This window comes from Trachurus japonicus, chromosome 12, assembly GCF_045865225.1.
Source record: "Trachurus japonicus isolate A0001 chromosome 12, Traja_1.0".
Lineage (NCBI taxonomy): Eukaryota > Metazoa > Chordata > Actinopteri > Carangiformes > Carangidae > Trachurus > Trachurus japonicus.
The window spans coordinates 8,956,955-8,981,422 of record NC_140918.1 but is presented as its reverse complement, the minus strand read 5'-3'; the positions used below and the strand labels follow the sequence as shown (position 1 = coordinate 8,981,422).

The following is a 24,468-nucleotide window of genomic DNA, read 5'->3' as shown; positions in this document are numbered from 1 at the left end:
AGACATAAGCAAACGCTAAATTAAAATCTGTGTTGTAATGCACCTTAAATGTGTAATGGTAAAATGGCACATTGTTAAAGATAATGGACAATACCTAAATGGTTTGCTCATAAGTGCAAAGGACTAAGCTATAAATAATGGTGGGAGTTTACATTTCAAGTCATTACAGAAAAATTTGATAAAAATAAATAAATTATTGTAGAATTTCAAAAAATCAGCGATAGCAGCGACCCAGAGTTGTCTTACCACTTGTTATTTCAGACTTCCTGGGTATTTATCTGAACCAGAGGTTAGGAAAACCTACTGATTTCTACTTCTTCAGTGTTGAGGTTTGATGTGTGATCCTTACAGGGGCCAGTGGAGCCAGGGGGGGGGGGGGGGTGACAGCATGTAGACAAAGTTCTGTACAAATTTAGATTTACAGTGATACGCTTCGCTTTTTTTTCCTTTTATCAAAATCATAATCAGGATAATTCATTATTTCCCAGCAAACAGTAACAGTGATTCATTCCACATTAATGTAATCATATAAAGCCCCATATTCAAAATATAAAATATACCCTGACTATAATGAATAATTGTTAATGTTATCATTTAAAGTCAGTTTATTTATATTTTTTGTTTATTTTGTGGCTTTCCCACAGGGATTATATTTTACCCATTTACAATGGAAATATTGCAGACTATTATGAAGAAGTGCTGCAATAGCAACATCTTGTGGCTGCTTCATTTAGTGCATCCTCCCTTTAGCCCACAGAGAGCCCAGAAAGAAAAGAAAAAAAAAAGGAAACGACCACTTTATATTGATTTACAGCTTAGTCCTCTTCCCTCGGCTGCCAATGAAAAGTTGTTTTTCACTCTCTATGTCCGCCATGATTATCCATTCCTGACTCACATTTTCCTGCCGAGTTAATTATTTGCTTCATATAGGCTAACCTAATTGGTGTCGGTCACATCAGAGAGGATAATATCTCTGAAGTAGTGCGACCCTGTCTGATCAGTTCAGCTTCCGTCTGATCGCAAATCAGTTCAGTTCAACGTGTTTTTCTGCTGCACCGACCTCCGAGCTGAAGATGAACCCGAGCAGTGGAGCCCGCAGCGGGAAGACTTTCCTCTTCACATCCGAGTCTGTCGGAGAAGGACACTCCGGTACTGTACTACTCGTGTCTTAGCCTACTCTGTCTCGGTCCACAGTGTGGACATGTCTGGACATGCACAAACTACATACATGCTCATAATCATAACATGGTGCAAAGAAGTTGATCTGAATCACAGCTGCAAATGATTTAGATAATGAATCGATTAGCTGCAGCAGCTGTTTTGAATCATAATTTTGGGTTCCTGCAGATAAAGGTGACATTGTGATTGTTATTTTTTTTTTAGATTAGCCTAAACACTAAATGGATTTATTGATAAAATGATCCAAAGGTTAACCAATAATCAAAATAAACTGAACAGTTTAAGACCTGGACATGCTCCTTCAATAAAAGTAGTTCAACCACATGGTGATGATGATATGATGGGGGTCATTCCTATGTTCCCACAGCATGTTCCCTCAGCCCTATGTTCCCACATTTCTAACTTTTGTTGTCACTGAAAATTAGGCCCTATGTTCCCTCAGCCCTTTGGTCCCACCATTGGTTGGGTTTAGGCAATGAAGAAAAGAGTTGGTTAAGTTTAGTAAAAAGACCAGGTAGAGGCTAGACAGGCCAGACAGATAGAGTCCAGATAGGTAGAGAGAGTCCAGTGGGAACATAGGGCTGAGGGAACATAGGGCTGAGGGAACATAGGGCTGTGGTTTCCTCTTCCTGTGTTTAACCCCCCTGCTTCTGTTTTTCATTGAGATCTCACTCTGACTGTGTATTCACAGATAAAATGTGTGATCAGATCAGCGATGCTGTCCTCGATGCGTACCTGAGTCAAGACCCCGACTCCAAAGTGGCCTGTGGTGAGTTTTGTATCTCATGATATGTATGTTGTCTTTTTATTCCCATTTGTCAGGCTTGTGGCACAAATTCCAGAAAGTATGCATGAGAAAAATGCAAATTGATTAATATTTGCATGCACTGCTATAGTATGCAACTATTAGAGGGTGTTCTTATGTCTTCAAGCTGCCTGATATCTCATGAACCGAATTGAGACGAAGATGAACAAATTACAGTTGGGTAGCCGAGGGTCAAACATGTTTTTGTGACAACTTTTTATATGCAAAACCGTTTCCAAACTAATTTTTCTTTTTGCAGAGTGTGTGGCCAAGACGGGAATGATCCTACTGGTGGGAGAGGTGACGTCTAAGGCCGTCGTGGATCTCCAGGAAGTGGTCAGAAATACTGTGAAGAGGATCGGCTACGATGACTCTTCAAAAGGTTCAGCATGCTGGGATTTAGTTACTGGCACTGCAGTTAGTTTTTAGTTGAGTTTGAGAAGAATTTGTGTGGGAAATGAAGCAGATGGGTTAAAAAAAACTGTTGCTGCTGCTGCCTGTGATCTGCAGGTTTCGACTACAAGACCTGCAACGTGCTGCTGGCTCTGGAGCCGCAGTGTGCTGAGATATCGGACTGTGTGTTTGAAGGCAAGGACCAGGAGGATATCGGTGCAGGAGACCAGGTTCAGTATTCCACCTTTATCTAAGCTGCAGATGTAAAAGAAGAAATTTTATGCAACCCATGCAGCAAACAAACATTAAAATGAACATCTTTTCAAATGTTATTGTTACCTGGAACTTAAAAAATTTGGAAGAGACATAAACATTAACAGATGAGAGAAAGTGCCAAAAGTTAATCCTCTGGAAACCACAAATGTGTGCAAATCATTCATTCAGTATCAGAGCCGAGCATCGGACTGGGTTTCTGTCTTTACTTGGACTGCTTGTCTCTTCAGGGTTTGATGTTTGGCTACGCCACCGACGAGACAGAGGAGTGTATGCCCCTAACCATCCTTCTGGCCCACAAACTCAACTACAGGATGAAGCAGCTGTCACTCAGCGGAGAATGTCCGTGGATTGGACCAGACTCCAAGTCACAGGTGAGTCACTGCAGAGTTATTAAATATCAGCGTCTATTGAAGAGCAAGCTGCTAGAGATCAAAAGCGCCAACTATGAATTGTAGCATTCATGCACATCATAATTTCCTGTCTAATAAAGTCATATCCAAAACATGCTTTATAAAAATGTCTCGAGTCAGGCTTTTGTTGTGTTTTATCCCTTGTATATCTCTTACCTCATTTCCTCTCAGCCCTGTATTATCAGTTGTAATGTTCATCTTAAAGGGGAACGATGTAAGTCTGGTCGCTTTTCCGCTGTTTTGTGAACCCTCGTCCGTGCATTTGTTTACAATGAAGCTGGCAAGGAAGCAATCAATAGAGCGGTAGATAACGTTATATATCACTTCCGATGTTACGACATGTAGCCTATATTTGTGTAGTTTAATGATTAATCTCTAAAACATAAAAAAATTGACCTACCAAATAAGACTTCAAAAGGATAAATTTTACCAAATCTGGAACAACTGGATTTCATTCATTGCCCCCACAAGAGCAGACTTTCTCTGATCTCACTGGGCTTGTTGCTTTGTAATTTGCTCATTTAGTTTCTGACTTGTTTCTGAAAAATTTTGGACTTGTAAGCCCTGTTTGACTGATGTTGCACAATTTCTGTATATAAAACAAAAACTGGAATGGTATTTATATCTGCTTTACTGTTGATGCCATGTGAATGTATTTTTCTGTCCATTCCAAATAAAGATACAATTAAAAAAAAAAAAAAACATAAACATTACGGGAGATTACGGGTTAGGGGGCACGTTTGTGTTGCAATGCACAGAGATGAGAGCTGGGACAAAGTTGTTTTTCAGCAAAGAGACACATGTGAAAGGCAGAGAGCCTCCATTATCCCTGTAATAAATTAAAGGGATAGTTCAACATTTTGGCAAATTGGCCCATTGCCATAATCCCTATAGTTTTAGGAGTAGGTTTGTACCTTTAATTGTCGATGCAAGCTATTTTTAAACGGCGGAGCAGAGCTGCGAGCTGCTCAGAGCTGTATAATGGGATTTCTTGGTTTCCCTCATCAAACTCATCAAATACACAATCCAACAACTCCAAAACGCTCTTGTGGACAAGTTGTGACCTGCACATTCACCACGCTATGAGATCATCACAGAACGTTATGAGACACAGTTGGTTTCGAGGTAAATTCATGCGAAACCGCTGGTGCACGTTCCTGTCAGGGGCAGTTTTTCGGCGAGCAGTCTCTGCATTTGCTTGTCCATCAGAGCTTGTCCATGAGAGCGTTTTGGAGTTGTTAGATTGTGTATTTGATGAGTTTGATGCGGAAAACCAAGAAATCCTATCAGTCTCCGTAGTGTAGCTCTGAGCGGCTCTGCTCCGCTGTTCTAAAAATAGCTTGCACTGACAATTAAAGGTAACGAACCTACTGCTAAAACTATAGGGATTATGGCAATGGGCCAATTTGCCAAAATGTTGAACTATTGATACTATTATTAATCCCAAGGGAAAACCATCACAATTACGCCAAAGCTGTTTAATTCAGGTAAAAATGTAGCATAGTTAAGATACAAATCCTACATAGTTCCTCTTTAAGTTTTGCTTATAACTTGGTGGTGTTTCTTCTGCAGGTCACGGTGGAGTATAAAGACAACATGGGAGCCATGGAGCCACTGCGTGTTCACACTGTGGTCATCTCAGTCCAGCACAGTCCTAACATCACCCTGGAGGAGATCAGACGCAATCTGTTGGAAAAGGTGCTGAAGGTCGTCATTCCTGCGAAGTACCTGGACGACAACACCATCTACCACCTGCTGCCGAGTGGGAAATTCCTCATTGGAGGCCCACAGGTTGGAAACTAAAGCTACTGTGTTGTATTTGTTGTATGCAGGAATGCAGTAGGCAAGGCAAGGCAAGGCAAGGCAATTTTATTTGTATAGCCCGTTTTTACAAACAGTTTGTCTCAAAGGGCTTTACATGGCATCGTAACAACATCCTCTGTCCTTAGACCATCACATCGACTGAGGAAAAACTCCATGGAAAACCCTTTTGACAGGGAAAAATCGGAGAAACCTCAGGGTGAGCAACAGAGGAGGGATCCCTCACCCAGGACGGACAGTAGATGATGTTTTTATTATGTCACCAGGGGGATGCAGGACTCACAGGACGTAAAATCATAGTGGACACCTACGGAGGATGGGGCGGCCATGGAGGTGGGGCCTTCTCTGGGAAGGATTACTCCAAAGTGGACCGGTCTGGGGCTTATGCAGCACGCTGGGTCGCCAAGTCTCTGGTCAAAGCCGGACTGTGCAGGAGAGCTCTTGTCCAGGTGAGGAACTTTACTAAAGGAGCTCAAAGACTCTCCTCTGGTCGGTGTTAAAGGGATAGTTCACCCAAAATTCAAATTTCACTCATTATTTACTCACCCTCATGTCGACTAAGGGCTGGGAGAAGTTTCAGAGTCCTCCGTGCCTTCTCTGAGTTACAGCGGGGCTCCGTGCAGCACTGCATGTCCATACGACGGTTGCGAATGGGCCTCGCTTTTCTTCATCCAAAAAGACACCAAAAAACATCCAAATACCTCCATAGTGCTCGTCTGTAATGTCCCTCTTGTATTGAAGCCCCAACATGAGAAATTGTTCTGAAAAAAATTAAATAAGTACAGTATACTGTATGTTTTAAGCTTGTTTGTAGTGGAAGCTCCCAGTGTTGCTCTGCCGGAATCTCGCGCGATTTGCGGAGCCGTGAACTGGGTGTCAATGCAAATCAAGCTTAAGCTTAAAACATAGACTTATTTAATTTTTTTTGGAACAATTTCTCATGTTGGGGCTTCAATACAAGAGGGACATTACAGACGAGCACTATGGAGGTATTTGGATGTTTTTTGGTGTGTCTTTTTGGATGAAGAAAAGTGAGCTCCGTTCGCAACCGTCATATGGACATGCAGTGCTGCACCGAGCCCCGCTGTAACTCCGAGAAGCCACGGAGGACTCTGAAACTTCTCCCAGCCCTAAGTCGACATGAGGGTGAGTGGATAATGAGTGAAATTTGAATTTTGGGTGAACTATCCCTTTAAAGGGACAACGAGGAGTTTTGGAAAAGCGAAGCGTTTTCACACTACATTTATGAGCCTCCGCGCGCACACCGTAAAATTCTTTGACCGGCGCAAGACGGACTCATGTTTTCATTCATCAATAATTAAAGTCAGAGGTTCAAAGACGATCACATACCGTCGTAGTTCCGACCATAAACGGCGATTTGGCTGCGTTATTCTCATTACTCGCCACGAAGGAAACACTGGTCGGCTCGACCAGCATTTCCGCCACCACTAATAATAACAAAATAACAATAGAGACAGAACGATATATCGAAAATGGGCCCAGTGTGGGTAGCGGAGATTCATCCACATTAACGTGAGACTTTTTTATAACCGAATAGAAACTCCTCGTTGTCCCTTTAACACAAGACAGCCGGACAATGTTGCTGGATGCCGACAGATTGAATTCAAACCTGTTGCTGTCCTGACTGACTGACTGACAGCAGTGATGTCATGCCTCTTGGTTTCAGATCTCCTACGCCATCGCTGTGAGCCATCCGCTCTCCATCTCCGTGTTTCACTACGGCACGTCGAGCAGGGACGAAGACGAGCTGCTGCAGATTGTACAGAAGAACTTCGACCTGAGGCCTGGAGTCATTGTGAAGTATGTGTAGCTCTTAACTGCTGAAACCTTTGATCTTGTCCTCTTATTTTTTTTCTTATTGATCGTGTTTCTTTTCACAGAGAGCTGGGTTTGAAGCGGCCAATATACCAAGCCACTGCCTGCTACGGTCACTTTGGCAGAGAGGAGTTTCCGTGGGAAAAGCCAAAGCCTCTGGTGTTTTGAGTCTGGCATTGAACACACTCGAAAGTGATAAAGTGATATCTTAATACTCAATCAAATTCGACCGTGTTGCTGGAAACATCAGTGTTTTTTTCCGTATGAAATTTCTGACCCTTGATCAGTGGCAAAGGAACTTTTGAGGGATTTCCTAGTGGCCTGAGGGTCTTTATGACCTCTGACCTTTAACCAGCACAACTACTTAATGGATAACTTGCTGAACTGTTGCAGCTTGTATGTGTGTGCACACTGCCATGTATTTTCGAATCTGATTAACTGAATTTTTTTTTATTTTTAGACAAGGATCACAGTATTGTAGTAGTTAATGCTGGATGATAATCACACAATAAATATGTATTTTTCTTAGAATACCTTTTAGACACTTGTAATCGATATTTGGGGATTAAAAGGTGCATACAATTCACACTTTGATACAGTCTTTGATATAAAAGTCTAAATAAATAATTGAAACAACTATCTGAAATGTGTTTCTGTCTTCAATTAATGCACGATTTTGATTTTAAGGTAAAAACATGAAAAATTTCATATAACTAATTGCAGGTCTAATGTCAGTGAAATTAAATAATTATCACCACTCACACTACGTCTGCTCTACAAATATAGACATGTAATATGCACATCAACAATTAGCATATGAATAACAACATTCATAATAACATTAGGCTATGTAAAGAAGAACGTTCACTATGGTAATTAAGATGTTGTCCTTGATATAGGGATATATTGTTTAAAATGTATAATGTTAGTGTCTGTATTGTTTCATGTCTGTCTATATCTATGCCTGTATATCTGTCACTGTACGTATGTCTATTGTATGTCTGTCACTGTACTTATTGTATTGTTGCTATATGGCTATGCAAATTTCCCCATAAAGTTTATCTAAAATAATCTAATCTAATCTAATATTTATTTGTTAGTGTATGTATTGTCTCATGTCTATGTCTATATTGTCCAGTGTGAATGTGTATTCTTTTATTGTCTCCATCACTCCATGGAAGAATAGCAGATGCTAATGGGGACAAACATAAACATAGCTACATAAATAAATATATACTATTTTACATAAGTGTAATCATGATATTATGTCCTAATTGATCTGCAGCCTTCATTCACCATTTAAATCTCTTGTTTGTTTCTTTTCTTTTTATTATTTTTTTTGAATGAGTAGGCCTACACTTCGCTGCTTTAATGTGGAGTGCTGGACTTTTGTGTTTTTTTGTTCATTCAATAATTCTTCTCTATGGGCAGAATATCTCATCTGCGGTGAGCGGCCGGGATTGGACGGCTGCTCCGCTGCCGGGGCCCGTTTGAACACGGAGCTCCGTTCACCATTGGTCGGACACGTGTCTGGGGGCGTTTCACTGGGACTTGCCCGGTTGTGTCCGGGTAAGATGGCGTTGGAAGAGCAGTGCTCGGCACCACCTCGATGGCGGTCCATATCTCTGACACACGTAGAGTTCCCGGAGGGTACGTACACTAAACCTCTTCCTCTAACCGCCGAGGCTCCGTGAAACATTTTAGCCGCGGTGCATTTTTCTTTTTTCGAGCGGCGCGTCCTGTTTTCTCTGCTACTGAATGGAGCACGGCCGTCGGTGACGCTGCCAAATAGTGAGACGCTGTTTAAAAAACCCCGAGCGCAGCGGGGAACGCGGACCGTGCTGCCAAATTGTGAGACCAACGGCGCATGCGCAGTCGGGGCCAGTGTCCACAATGAAGGGCTAGCTAGCATGCTAAGTTGTCTTAATATCGACTTTGGTATAATATCTCAGGAGTTAGTGAATACACCGTGTCCTGTTTGAACTACTCGACAAATGTCAGACGTTAGAAACTGATTAATATTATTTATAAATGTAGCGGAAGTATCCAGCTGTTCCACCTAACAGCTTTGTAGCCAGGACTGATGCTAACGCAGTAGCTAGCTCTTTGGCCTGGTGCTGATTAGTGAAAACTATAATAACCCTCGTTGCACCGAGCTGTCCTAATTAACCAAAATAAACAACGTGCAGTGTTAATTAGATCACGGCATACGGCTGCTTCCCCCCGAAGTGTTCACAGATTAAACATTTCAGTCAGACGAGTTCACTGAGTATCTGAAAGTGTCACTCCCACTAGGTGACTTTTGAACAAATTTTATTAGACTAGGATAGATAACCCCTTGAGATGTATCATCTCGTCTTCCAGGGGGTCCAAGACACGCAAACGCATACACGCAGGTACAAATGCAATCACATAAACACAACACAAAACATACACTTAAAGGAATGGTTCAACATTTGGGCAAATGTGCCTATTGCCATAATCCCTATAGTCATAGTAGGAGGTTCATTACTTTTAATCCGTGCATGTTGTTTTGAGATCTGCGGGGCAGAGACGCGAGCTGCTCGGTGAAAACAATGAAGGTAAATGGTACAGGTGCCCTGTCCCTCATCAAATATACAATCCAACAACTCCAAAACAAGTTGTGACCTGCACATTCACCATGCTCTGAAATAATAATGTAACATTACGAGATGGAGTTGTTTTCGAGGCAAATGCTGCACGACTGCTGCTGGGCGGAGTGATTTCAATACACGATTATTTCATAGCTGCAGCCAATCAAGAGTCTGACGCATAATACAGTGGTGGGTTCAGTATGGGCATCTTAAAACAAATCTGCAGATACTAATGAAAGCAACATCAAGAGAGGGCAGTTATTTCTCTGAAGTGTTTTGGTATATCGTATCGGCATAGTCAATTATTGACTATTAGAGACTTTATTTGTCTTATGTCTTCACATCAAGACTCACTGTGTCTGTACTATTGTGTTTTACAGATGATCTGACGGGACAAGCACTGGCCTACATCAGTCTCCTGCCGATAGCGATCCTCGTGGGGTTCGTCACACTCATAGTGTTTAAACGGGAGCTGCACACGGTGAGTTCCTGCACGTGCAACTTACTGTACAGCTGTTTTTCACACACACAGAGCATCATCACACTTTGAAAACAATTGTGTTAAGGTGAAAAGGTGTGAAGTTGTTTCAGAAGAGTATGTAGCAGAGCTGCCAGGAAGGCCGCAACAAGTTTGCAAAACGCTCATCATGGTGTCAACCCTGTTTTTTTTTTTACAGATTTCCTTCTTCGGTGGGCTCATCCTGAATGAAGGGGTGAACTGGGTGCTGAAGCACATTCTCAGAGAGCCGCGCCCATGTGCAGGTGAGTCAAGGAGCAAGATGTCACAAGCATCACCAAAGGCTATTTGTGGTTGTTTTTTTAGTGTTATCAGTGGCTTGCATTCCTATACACTACACACTCAAATACAAATTGTGCCACAAATAATAGCACTTCAACTGATGATTAATATGTTTTAATTAATCTTTCTGTTGCCCTTGAGATTTTAATTGCAGATAAAAAAACAAAAAAAACAACATATCATATTGCGGTTATATGAGCAGAAATTGTCACTGCCATATGTAATTAAATTTTGAATGGTCATTTGTGCTTTTGCAATTTGGATACTGTTTTTAGCCATATTACATTACATTTTTATTAATTGTGCAGCACTAATTCATTGCAATGTCGGTTGACATGATATAGTCAAAAATGTTCCCTTCCCTTGATACGTTCAGTTAACATTAAATGAGAGGAAAGTGTTTCGTCTTTACTGTGTAGAGGCGTTTTGTTTAAATATTGACCTAATATTTACACAGCGACTGGTTATTTTGGTTGTGCTTGACTACAGTTTGCAGCTCTTAAATATCTCTTGACTTGTCTGCATTCAGTACCTGACAAATCAGGCGGCTTTATCACACTGATTTAAAACTTATATCAAAATTTTAATTGCCCTAAGATTTTAAAAATATGTTGTTCAAATAGACTACACTGTCGTAGCACCCAACCCTAGCCAGATGTTTATATAGAGTCTAAGTATTTACAGCCCATCACTCGGTTATAAACTTTGGTTTGGTTGATAATCCTGACCAAAACACTTGAGTTAATACTAATAAGCAAGATGAACTCCATATTGTGAATAAATATTTAACTCTGGCTTCTGTTTTCTCTCTGCAGGGGCTCACACAACCCTGCACACAGAGTATGGGATGCCCTCCAGTCATTCCCAGCTTATCTGGTTCTTTGTTGTTTACTTCTTTCTTTTCCTTTATTTAAGGTGAGCTTCTGTCTTCTTGCCTTCAGGAGTTGTAGCAGTGGAAACACACGGTTGTGAAGTTCTTTAAAGAGCTAAAATTAAATGTGCACAAACTAATCAGATACAGTTTTTGTTCATTTTTAAGGTGGTGATTGTAAATAGCTTTTTCATTTTACTATACAACTTCCAATAGTGTTGAATAATTAATTGCATACATACTTTGTATCTGTGTTTATATTCATGTTTAATAAGCATAGAGTGTTATCTACTATCTACCAGGTTTATTACAGTTCATGCATTAATTATACAGATGTTTTTGATAATCGCTCATTAGCTCATCTTCTCTTTTCAGAATGCATCAAACGAACAATGCTCGATGTGTGGACCTGCTGTGGAGACACATACTGTCCATCATCCTGTTGGGCATAGCCTTATCAGTCTCATACAGCAGGTAATGGACTCACCTGTTTCTTCCTGGATGTTTTGTACCCTCATCAGTGTTAATAATAGTAAAAAAAGAGAGGACAGAGTGCCGCTGTATTCAGAGCTGAACTAGTCTATAACCTCTGTCAGCCTCGGTGGCCTGTGCGATACCGTGACGATGCTTTTTTAGTTGCACCTCCTGTCGTTCAAGTGTTGTGTTTTCTTCTGTCAGTATTTTTGGATCCATCATCATGTCAGTATTTTCCGATCATCTCACCGAAAAGCAGCACTGCAGTCAGTTGACAATCAGCCAGCAGACGAACACTGACACACTTGAAATGTCGGTTCTAACAATATTAATACTCCTGATGCAGTTGTGTTCACTTTTCACTGTGAAGCCCAACTGAGAGCTGCAGGTGAACGAGAAAATATTTTAATAATGTTTGACTGACGAGTCTGTTCACAGGAAACCACATTGTACAGTTTCCTTTGCGAGCACGTCAAGTTTGGTTCTATTTTTAAGTGCTCAAAGAAGGACCTAATTTAGCCGAGAGCCCTCAGAGGTTGCTGTTTTTTTTTTTCTTCTAACATTGTCTTCTTTCTCTCTTCTCTTTCTCAGAGTCTACCTGTTGTATCACACCTGGAGCCAGGTTTTCTATGGTGGAGTGGCAGGTAGTTCCATCGGCATATTCTGGTTCTTTATCACACAAGAGGTGCTGACACCGTTATTCCCCAAAATAGCAGCGTGGTAAGTTTCTCTGTTTCCTTCTTTGATGACTTCATCCTCAGTCTGAAATGAATCAAACTGGACTGTTATGGTTGTCTCTAATTTTCCCTAATTTTCTGTCTCTAATGTCCTCCTCGCTCCGTCTCGTAGGCCAATATCAGAGTACTTCCTCGTGCGAGACACAAGCCTGATCCCCAACATCCTATGGTTTGAGTATACAGTGACCAGATCAGAGGCAAGGTAAGGAAATGATTCAGAGATACAATCACCCACTAAACCACATCTGTTACCATTAAAGTCCAGTTACACCAGCAGGTGGTGAAATTAACTATTATCAGAGCTGTTATGGCTGCCAAGTGCACGTTAGGTTGTTTTCTAATGAGATATTCACAACACTGCTTCATTTTTCCCATTTTCTCTTCACGAGTTATACCTCTGTTATAGAGAAGTTTACACTCCGACAGAGGAGGTTAAATACTGTCTTGACCTGAATATAAGAGGGCCCTGAGTATAGGACGACCGAGCCTTTCAAGACCCATCGTTTGGGAAAAAGATTTTCCTTGGCTTGAATCTTGTTTTAAAAAATGGAAATGATTTTATTAAACATAATAAAACACATTGGAAACAGCAGGGTTTAAGACGGCCTTTGATGGCTCCAGTCATGAAGAGCACATTCAGGTCACTGGCATTGGGCCTGACTTGCTGTTGTGGATGTATAGCATCTTTTAAAAGTTTAGATCCCAAATATAGGACGACCTCCCCCTTTCAGATATACATATAGGCGCATCTGAATAAATTAGAATATCATGGAAAAGTCAATTTATTTCAGTAGTTCAATTCAAATAGTGAAACTCATATTATACTGAAATATCTCATTACTTTACTGTATTTTACTTTATTTCATGAAAACCCACAATTCAGTAAACCAAATAATTCAAATATAGTGATAAGATTTCACTATTGTAACCTAATGGTGTCACACTTTAATCAGTTAATTAACTCAAAACACCAGCGCCTTTCCTGATACTTTGGTGAATCCTCTTGTTTCCACTGAAATGACTTGATTATGTTTTTAAAAGCAGGTGTGACTGACCAGGAAACTGTTTGCGTGACTCAGGTTTTCTCTGTTTTTTATTTTTTTTATTTTTTAGGAACAGACAACGAAAGCTCGGAACAAAACTTCAGTGATCTACACAGCTCTTTTGTTTTTGCTGAGTTTAGGACCACACACACATACAGACACACACATACACACACACATTCACATTCACATTCACACACACACACAGACAGACAAATGCTCACTCGACAAAAACACACTGGAGAACCATCTTTTTTTGGACTGACATGGTTGCAAGGAGTAAAGGGCAAAAACCGTTTACAGGTGGCGAAAGAGTGCCTGGACCTGGCCCGGAGCCTACAGCCTGAGCAAGTCCGTCCACACGCCTCTCCTTCTTGTACAGCTTGCCCAAAATGCTCTTCTGTGCATGCAAGACTGTGCAAGAGGCATACTATTTAATGATAGATTAATATATAGATTTTAACTATAAACGCACGCTGACAGTAACAGTGTACTGTAAGAGATTCAAGGAGCCAAAAAAGGAGGCTTTGGTTAAGTTTCAAACAAATTGGTGGGCGTCATTGCAGCATGTATTTAGTGATTCCTTTTTTCTTTTCTTTTTCTTTTTTTTTTTATATTCTGATGAATAGCTGGTGGGACACGGCGGGCGGGTGGGTGGGTGGGGGTTGGTTATGGCTAGGTTTTGGGCGGGTATGTGGAATTAACCATTTTTCATTGTTATATAATAGAAAATGAACAATTTCTTAAAAAAAAAAAGAAAAAAAAATTGGTTATGATGTAATATAAATGAAAATTTGCACTTTGTGAAATTTACAAGTCAAAAAAAAAAAAAAAAACGAACACACACACATAAAAAAAACGACTAACACTAGTTAAATGTTAAGACCCTCTCCCTCTTTTCCCTCATCAGTCTTTGCTTTGTGTCTTTGACTGTCAGTCCTAACATATTAGACTCCAAAGCTGATCTGCGAGCAGTGTAAACTTAATGTACCTTCTGTACTATTGAGCATCGAGCTTGTGGTTCCTGTTCATATCCACGGTTGAGGATAATGAGACTGAATCGCAGCAGCAGCGGCAGGTTTCAGTTGTTTTTTTTTGTTGTTGAACACACTTTGGACTGAGGTGGTGTTTTTCTTAATGCCTCACACACAGTAGCAGCCTGGGAACAGATTCTGGGAATCAAGTTTTTTTTTTGTTTGTTTGTTTTAATTCAGTTTCTTATCTTGTTTTCTGGAGCTGCAGAGAACAGTTTTCTTCTTACCTGCATTTCCAAGATAACATTCCATATCATTTAGTGAGAAAACATATATAATGTTTGCTGAGGGGATATGTTTTCTTTTTGTAATTTTTTTTTTTCAAGAAAGGAAAAAAAAAAAAGCCTCAGGTCAGTCGTAGCATGTGATTATGCTTAATTCCTCACAGCCCACGGCAGCTCATGTTGAAAGCTGTCAAGTGGGGATCTGAAGCTGATTTAAAACTGTCATATCATTAGCTCCACAAAGGGAAGTAGTTCTCTTAGAATTTAATTTTTTTTCCATGTGTAACCTATATCAGGCTGAATAAAAATGTGTTTATGTACAAACAGATGCTTCCAGTGTGATTTACTGATCGTCTACTCGGCTCACTGATGTGCATCCATCAGTGAAGTTGTCTGTGCAGTCGGACACACAAACTGCCTCAGTCTGTTTGTCCGTTTGTCCCGGTGAATCACTGACTTCAAAAAAAAAGAGGAGCGAGAGAAAATGTGATGAGGAAAAGAGAAAAAAAGCACTGATGATATCGTAAAGCCTCATGTAAGCCACTTTGAAATTGAAAAGCACTTTATTTTTTACAAATGTGGTTCAGTGGCGGTTTGAGCTGAACACCGACATCATCACATTAACTTGCTGATTCTCGGGGGATTAAAATGTCAACCATGTCCACTAGGACTTTGTTCAGAAATTGACATGCAAGCATTTTCGGTAACCCTTTAATTCATAGGCTGCTAATTACATGATAATGTCAGGAAATAACAAGTAACTGCGTAGTAATGTCAAGAAATAGCATGGAAATAATGGCCAATGTCTTAGTAATGTGGTGTTTTTCATAAAGGCAAAAGGCTACACACATGCTTTGAATTTTTGGGAGGGAAAGTCCAGAATTTTTCTATACCAAGTCCTTGCCATTGACTGTTATTTCTGGGGTATTTCTATGCTGGTCAGGTTTATGGTTTAACCCCCTAATGTCTTGAGTTCTGCAGGTACCTGCAAGACAATACAAGATACAAGACAAATTGATGTTTAGACACGGTGGTTTAGAGCAATGGTTCTCAAAGTGGGGGTTTTCTAGAAATGTTTAAATGTTTTTGGAGAAATTGTAACACGTTTCCCCAGAAATTTCTCTACAATATTTCCAAAAATTCACACCATTGGCCCTAATTTGAATGTACATTCACTAAAAAAAAGTAATGTTCTTCAGTCTCAGAACAAATATTTGTGTATTTCTAGTGTTTGATTCAAAATGTTGTCCAATGAGGGTCCGTGGTCTAATTTGTGTCACTTTAGGGGTCCTTGATGTAAAAAAGCTTGAGAACCACTGGTTTAGAGGATAGCGCACTGACATTACAGCAAGAGCGTTATGGGTTCAAACTCTGTTGTAGCGTTTGCATGTCCAAGACACAAGGTTGATTGGCGGCTCTAGGTGTGAATAGGTGTTGTACCCCACCCTCGCCCTGTGTTTGCAGTGAAAAGTTTGGAGATCACAAAAAGCTGATACTATGTGACAGGAAACTCCATGAATATCCAAAACAACAAATGTCAGTTGCTCATATGTAGTGGCATTTGTAGTGAAGTTGTCCATGTCCAAGTCCATGTAAGGTGGACAGTACAGCATTTAATAATTGGCTACATGTCGAAACTACAAACAAACTGCATTTTTTGCACTGATTCAATATGATAATTGGTGGACAATGATAATATAGTTGGCAATAATAGTTTGTTAAACAGCACAACCCTTTTCCCCCCAAAGAGATCATGCAAAATGTGTAACAAAGAAAAATCAAATACAGTTGCTTCATTTGCCTGAGACAGAGAAATGTTTAAGTTATATATTCAGAGACTATATGTGTCTGTGTCGGTGACAAATGAAAAATAGCCCTAGCTGTCTTCAGTTCAAATAATGAACAGGCTCCTTGTCTTGTCATGCATTTCTCTCCCTGCACTCTTTTATTCCCCAATGTGGCTGCTGCTGAACACAGCTTGAGAAAATACTTCAGGCCTGTATCCTCCTGACTCGCACAGAGCAAAAAGAAACATCTGCCCTATTTAATCGACCCATTCCATTTTTGATTCGCTTCTCAGGTCTAACCTCAGGCTATCCCCAAACACCCGTCGGGAACGGGCGTATAGCCTAGATAAAACATGATGAAGACCTCGACCTATTTCTCTTTCTCTAAGCTCTTTTCTCTGACCTGCACTGTTTGGATGAGCAGTGAGCACTTCAGTGGAAACCTTTTTTGGATGTGAGTCAGAGCGGGATGGTTTAGTAGAGCTGGTGGTCACCTCCCTCCCTCCCTCCCTCCTCTTCCCCCTCTTTTCCCCCGTCCTCCCCCCTTTCCAGATATGTCTCGACTAAACCCAGGCTGACAGTGCTGCACTGAGCAGATGTTTAATTCTGGTCTCTCATGGATATTATACATGTAGATATATTACACACCTCGGTTCAAACAGAGGTGCTGCAAGCTGTCCAGAGCTCAGAGGAAAAAAAAAAAGTTTTTTTAAATAGAAGGACTTGCATCTAATGGATAAAAACTTATTGGATAGCACTATCTAATTGGACTTCCCTTATAATGGATGTGTACCGTTGGTTTACCACTAGGTTATTATCCTTTTAAGTCATTCATCAGCAGTTTAACACATTAGGTCAATGGGAAACAACGGGCTATTGCTTGCCAAATAGTGAGCCCTCATGTGTGTGCTGGTTAGCCTCATGTCTCATTACATTTCCTTTTCTCCATCATAATGCATTAGTTTCCGTCTGCTTCCTGACAAATTTGTTAAGTCATAGTAATTAACCTCTGTCTGCATCAGTTACTGTTATTCATAATAGATAAAAGGGGGCATTATTGTTAAGTGTAAAATCCCATCATCATCCTTTATTAATGAGTTACTATAACACTCTCTATCACCAGTCATAAATACTGGTAAATCATGTATGAATGCTAATGGGTTTATCAATAATGCTCCCTATTATAAAGGGTAGAAACTCATTAGTAAGCATTAATCTGACTTTTGCCAAATACTGAGCCAGCATCAATGTGTGAAAATTGTATAATAAGTAGTTTTTCCTGTTTATTTATGATTTATAAGTGTAAGCAACCAAATTGAAGACCATTTATAAATCCTTAATAATCTTATTCATCATACAGTAAGCAGAGAACATGGTTTTAATACATAATAATATCAGCCCGCAGACTCAGTGGAGTGAAATCTGTAACAAGTAAGAGATAATAAATATGTAACTACTGGCAATAAATATTACAGATGTGCCGTACGGACGAGGAGACGTGGAGCAGCAGCAGCAGTGGCCCCACACAGATACACTATATTTTCTATAGTGAGTGATGACATGGAGAATTCCCAGTTATCTTTTGCAATTTTCATAACAACATGGTTTTATGCAATCGTAACTTGTAACCCAGCCAGTTATGGAGAAAATAAAGCACATCCTGTCCTCAGTAATCCGCAGTGATGAGTATATTGCATCACTGAATTAATAGAAAGAGAGCAAAGTCGAATAAGTTAAATAATGGGCTGTTATTGTGGAATATGGATATTTTACTATTGTGGTGTAAATACCAAACAAACAACATATGCTGCACAACCATATTCGAACATGTTATGCTTGTGTTACTGGGCCACAGACAACACCCACATAGTTTTTGATTGTTAAACTTGTAGTAAATAAAACCTAAAGATGTTTTCCCCCGAACTTGAACTTTGATTGTTATTTTGTTTGGTCATGAATATTTAATGTTATAGAAAAATACTACAAATGGGCTTTAAAGTCGCAACCGAAAGCACAGCAGCACCCAGCAGTGCAATTCAAAACAGAACTGGAGCATCTTTGAGACACAATTATTGTAATTTCTAAGGGTTTTCTGGTGCTTTAATCAGAATGGTTTGTAAATAAAAGAGCCTCTTATGTGTTTGAAAATCATTTCTAAAATTTAAAAATGTGTAAGGCCTCTGGGCCTCTACTGGAGGGAAGAACAAAAGATTTTACCTTATCTGCTGCTTTAATGATTGTGTTGAAATCCAGGGACTGCAAAAAGCCTTCAGTCCTGGTGATGGTAGCATTGTCCTTTCGGTAGAGTGGTGTACGGTGGCCCGGAGAGGTCATTGCAACTTAAGAAAATCCATTCAAACACACGAACGTGCAACACATTCAGAAAGTGTGTTTGCAAAAGCTCACAACACAACAGAGGTGACGGACCCGGCTTTTGTTCAATGCTCCTTGAGTTCAGAAGTTTTAAAGAGTGTGTTTGTTTGGTTTATTGTAACGTCAGTAGCCCATCACATTTTTCAGATATTATTAAGAATATGCACTGTTAGCTTAGCATTAGTCCTTAGCTGGGTCCGTTACTTTTTAGTGTTGCTGGAAAATATCATAGCCTACCTTAAATTTGATAAGAAGACATTTTAACAAATGTACACGTCGTGGACCATAGGAGGTCTGCAGTAGACTTGTAGTTCTTGAGACCGGTCTTGGTCTCAAGACCACTTTTTTGTAGTCTTGGTCTTGTCTCGGCCTCGGGTCTCTCGGTCTTGCAATGTCTCAGACTAGCAGAACGGTCTTGAAGGGATTTGTAGCTTACGATATCCAGGCAGGCATGCTTTTTTTTTTTTGATTTCATTATTTATACGATCCCTTCAAGTGGTACCAAAAATGCATTTTGTGACACAGACGCGTTGGCACTTGTCCTCTCGCGTTCTACAACTCATGCGGAATAGCAAAATATGCTGTAACTAGTTGGGGTTTTTTTGGTCTTGTTCTCGGTCTCGGTCTTGAGCTCAACTGGTCTTAGTCTTGACTTGGTCTTGGTCTTGATACTCTCTGGTCTTGGTAGTGTCTTGGTCTCGGTTCAGGCAGTCTTGACTACAAGTCTAGTCTGCAGACGACACTTTGAAAAAGTCTGCGGTAGAGACCAATCACATGAGGACGGAAACGTTCCATACAGAAATTAAATCACTTGAACCTTTAATTGGTCTGTTGGGAGGTCAGGTCACTATATTTGTATGTCATAGACCATGACAGGAAGCTCTATGACCTCTAACCTTAACCCATCTATCGTCATCTCAAGCAATCTGCTCTTTTGTTATTCACAAACCAAACCCAGTGAATATATTGTTTACTTGTGCAGCCGTCACTTGATATATCTGGTTTCTCTGAGCCATAGAGCGCCAGTCAGTGTTTTCCCAAACAATCAGAAATGCACCAACGAGCCGCACCGCTGCACCATACAGTAGCTGACACGGTGCTTCACTGCATCGCATGTATCTATCCGCAGCTGAAAATAGCCCTGAGTGAATGCACTGTTTCCTGCTACTTGATTAACTTTGGCTAAAAACTAAAGTTTCCCCATCTGTTTCAGGAAATGACTGCACCCTTTTTTTTTTTTTTGAAAAATGAAAATGTGTTTTTAAATATTTATGACTTCAACTGGAACAATGGGCCAGAGCCAGATACAGGACGTGGGAAGTCAGAAAGTGCTGAGACACATACAAAGACTACTACTCAGACTTTTTGGGGTTTGACGTTTCTTGCCAGTTCGAAAAATCTGAAATAACATCAGCCTATCCTATATTTTTCACACTGCATTTTTCATTTCAGATGAATTGCTTTTCACCTAATGATGCTCAGTTTAATTTGTTCCCCGTGGAGCAAATTAAATCGCTAATCAAACAGCAGCCGCCCCCCAAGTTTAACAAGCTGCTATCTAACTTCAGCTTCTCCACTCTGGACTTGTTTATCTGCAGCCTGTGAACCATGTTAATCACTCAGCAGCTGGCTCAGATAAACAGTATGTACTTATAAATGAAAGGTCAGTTCTCAGGTAAGTTAAGTTTGCTTTAAATTTAAGATGTGACCATTACAAAATAATTCAGTCTTACAAAAACTATGTGTTTTTTGTGCATTAACAGTGCAGAGATGGTGACAAGTGACATTATGTAATATACTATACTGTCTGAACATAATTGAAAAGGGCTGAATCAAAGTGGTTGAACTGGGACTTTGGATGAAAATTATACATATCAAGGAAAAGATCCTGACACGGTTTACTCAGTGAAGTAAACAACTTGTTATTTGTATTTGTGGAGTCTCCTGGTTTTTGGATCAGCTGTGCTTTATAAAGCTCGGCCAAGTCCTTTCGAAATGCATTTCTGAAGACAACTAGGCTACCTCAACATTTATTACAACAAGCACCAAAGTTGTCTCTCTCTAATTTAGCATTTCTGTCAGATTTTAACAGACAGGCAAGTCGAATTTTCTGCCAGCAGACATTGGCAGGAATATCAGAGTGTAATCTCGCAGGACGTCGGCGGCGGCTTCGGCAGCAGCAGCTTTGAGTGTGTTCAGTCTTGGAAAGGGAAGCTGTTCAATGCTCTCTCTGCTCAAGTGCAGTTATATGGCGTCGGTGCAGAATGCAAATACCATAAGCATTTGCCAGAGGTATATGAATTATATGAAATTTCTGAGAAATGAGGCTGACTAATGAGGGAATTTATGTGTTTTTCCACAGTAAAGTTGTTAGTATCTCCCTTTTTCCAGACTTTACTTTTTCCAGTATCGATGAAATAATACGCACCAGACAACTCATCGTTCTGGGGTAAATCCTACTCTTGGGAAGGATAACAGACATGAAGGTCAGTGGGTTTTCTCAAATCCAGTCCAAGTCAGAAAATACAAACCAATAGGCCCACAGCAACACACATCACAGCCTCAGTCTGAAGCAGCACCACTAGATGGCGTCCTGCTTACATGCGCAGGACGGACTGTAACAAGATTAGCACAGATCTGTTCAGGACCTCTTACACGTTAATACAGCTCCGGCCGACTGTAACTCATACCACCGACCAAAACATAAGCACACCACCCACATGCATATGAGAGTCTGCGAGCTTCATCAAAATGCTTTTAGGCCTTTAATGGGCTTCTCTGCTGTTACTGTCTGCTGGTGGAGCACATCTGTGTGAGTGATATACACATTATATACTAGATTAGTAGTACAGAGAAATCACTCTCAGCATTTTTATAATCAAGTTTTAGGTGATTATAGGCTACATATATTTTTAATTTTTGTTGCATTTTAGAGACTGATGTAAATAAATGCTCCACAATATTAGCCTATTATTTAACATTAACATTCAATAAAAAAGTCCATTAAAGTCAATGTGATATTGCAATAACAACTTTTTACCCTGAATTTAATATACACAGTTTTCTGATTATAAATTGCTGTTACTATAATAAAACTAGTGTTGGTGTTGTTCATGAAAGTTTACCCAAAAATATCTTTAAATTTACATTTATCTCTGTTACATTTACTGTAAATAAACATCTTAACTTGTTTAATATGTAGTCGTTTTAACATTATTTGATTATTTGAGATCACTGTGGATATACTGTAGTGGTTATTGAAAATGTTGTTAATGTATTTGAACAAAAAACACTGACAACTATTCATGGATACAACTCGACAACACTTCCTTCTTCCTTTAACCTTCCTGCCCTTAATGCACCTGAAGACATTTTCTTCAAAGAAGCATATCAAACTAATTTAGTTTAGTTACTTTTATTGTCTCCCTTGTGAGAAATTTGTGTTGGACACAAGAGAAGAAAATGTCTGTTCACACATAACACACATAGCACAGAACACAGAAGACATAATATCAACATTAAAACATAAAAGTTACATAGCACCAGATATCCACAATCATTTCATCTCACAAAAAATATACATTTAATGTGAATACTGGGCCATATAGGGCATTTCTTTTACAGGATCTTAGGTCATTCATTCTTCCAAAGGGAACTGAATCAACTCCAGTAAACAGCTCTACACATGCAGTGATAAACATTAGACTACATCCCTCTCAGACTAGCTGGCAAGTTGACGAGTCCGCTGCTGACTCTAACCCTGGGGAGCAGTCGATAAATAAACAGGAGACCCCCCTCAGACAGTGTTTGTGCCTGGAGGATTCAGGTTTTCACAGCATATACTGTAGCTACTTATGTAGATATGTAGTGCAGATTGGACCGTGATTGACTTTCATATTTACTGACACAAAATCATTCGCATACGTTGAACATGTCTTTGATTTAAGGTGAGCACAGAGAAACCTTCCCCTGTCAGAAAGTGAACGCATGCAGCCTCGTCAAACCTCATATATTCTTTAAAGCAACATAAATAGATGCACCAGTGGGAGAAAGTATGACACGAAGAAAGGGTTTAAAAAGTTAAATGATGAAAGTTAATGAAAGGATTTATATTTATGCTGCTGACTTATCTTCAACTGAAGTTGAAACATGTAAACAGAGTGTTTGTACTTGTAACATTTATTGTATTATCAAATGTATAACTAGTAGCATAAGGCATGTTCAAACTGCCTCCCACAGATTTTTCTGTTTTTGGCTTCTTGGACAAACAACCTGCCTAATTTTAAATTTAACCGCATCTACGTTTAACCAAACGGCAGCAGCTCACATTTTTAACAATATGGACACAGTTCACGAGCCAAACGATCGTCTTAATCTCATCCAAAAATCCTTCCCTAGCTCACTGAGCCTGTTGATTCACTGGCTCTCATGAGGAATTTATGAAACATGTGAAAATAAAGTTTCCTTTATTTTCAACTTTTCCTTACTTCACCCCTACATTGATCTTAAAGTGCATATCTGCAGGTACAAACAGTGAAGTCATCCTGGCAGGAGGCGTCTTTATTCTCAAGTCAGCGGACCCCTGCTTAGACGTCTTTATGTTGTTACTTTTGATGCGGAGCTTGTGCACATGCTGTACTCGACAGATTCAGAAACTGCAGGCAGTCAGCAACAACACTGTATCAGACTGACAGGAGCACTGAGAGCGGAAGAAAAACAAATCTACAAAATTACGTACAGGTAAAATATTTACAAGTGTGCTCACGGCATTAAAGTGCATGTGCTTGATTTCCCTCTCTAAATCTCACATATTATACAGTCAAACGAACACATTTGGTTGAATCCACCCTACAGGCCCTAGACAGGACCACCTCCAATTTTTCATTAGATCCTCAGCAACATGCACAGATTTAAGGTGTCAGGTGTAATTCTGTCCATTATCTGCACTCATGAGAAATGTCACAATCGATCTCTGTTCATTTCACCTGAGCAAACATGTCTGCTCAGCCCGGCTGCAGCCTGCCTTTCCTCTTTTTACATGGGACGAGAGACACTCCCTCTCCCAGTGAGCATCACTTTCAATAAGCATGAAAACAGTCGCTTCGCTTGCAAACGCTGTGAAAAGATATAGATTCCCCGTGCAACTGAGAACACATGCCATCCACGTTCAAGAGGAACCTGTAAATATTTACAGCACGTTTCATAAAAAAAAAAAAACGTCTGTGCTGAATACATACTGTATTTCTCACCTCTGCAACTTAAATAATTTCTAAAGCTATTAAGCTTTTATACGACATGTCAGAAGATTTCATATTTCTTTTAAAGAAAATCAAAGGAAATTCTGTCTCATTTTCCACATTATGCTGTGAGTTACTTCAAGTCCATTTTACCTGCACCTCAACAAAGTACCAGGCTGAATATTCACTTCTTCTGCTTCCCACAAAATACTGAGGTATGTGAAAAGGTTTTCACATTTTTTATCCATTCATCACATTGTATGGGTACTTTGAGAATTTGATATTATTGTAACACTGTGAATCAATGCGGCTGTTTCTATATTGAAAGTTATGAAAAACTATCTGAAAATACTTGATTTTTATTGACAAATGCACTAACAAACTCAGTTATAGACTAAATGAAATGATCCTAAGGCAATTTAAAAGAACCAAATACATTATATTTTGTATTTGTCTGTAATAAATAACAAGAAACTAAAGTTCTTAGATAATTATAGCAGGATTTAAAAAAGTACAATACACCCCAGTTCTACTTCCCCTCAAACACTGTGCAG

At 39.8% G+C, this 24,468-nt stretch overlaps 2 protein-coding genes across 2 annotated transcripts; both read left to right on the top strand.

Moving 5' to 3' along the window:
- The first annotated feature begins 782 nt into the window (after positions 1 to 782).
- Positions 783 to 6,896, top strand: mat2al (methionine adenosyltransferase II, alpha-like). The gene is made up of 9 exons (XM_085793010.1): positions 783 to 1,149; positions 1,871 to 1,948; positions 2,244 to 2,366; positions 2,495 to 2,607; positions 2,881 to 3,024; positions 4,636 to 4,854; positions 5,151 to 5,333; positions 6,572 to 6,705; positions 6,786 to 6,896. Exons 1-9 carry the CDS (start codon positions 1,074 to 1,076, stop codon positions 6,886 to 6,888), a joined length of 1,173 nt encoding a protein of 390 aa, XP_085649136.1. The 5' UTR covers positions 783 to 1,073; the 3' UTR covers positions 6,889 to 6,896.
- Positions 6,897 to 8,188: 1,292 nt separating this feature from the next.
- dolpp1 (dolichyldiphosphatase 1) lies at positions 8,189 to 14,841 on the top strand. Its single transcript, XM_085793009.1, has 8 exons — positions 8,189 to 8,370; positions 9,716 to 9,816; positions 10,013 to 10,097; positions 10,950 to 11,049; positions 11,381 to 11,479; positions 12,071 to 12,199; positions 12,329 to 12,418; positions 13,330 to 14,841. The coding sequence occupies exons 1-8, from the start codon at positions 8,295 to 8,297 to the stop codon at positions 13,364 to 13,366; spliced, it is 717 nt and encodes a 238-aa protein (XP_085649135.1). The 5' UTR covers positions 8,189 to 8,294; the 3' UTR covers positions 13,367 to 14,841.
- Positions 14,842 to 24,468: the final 9,627 nt, after the last annotated feature.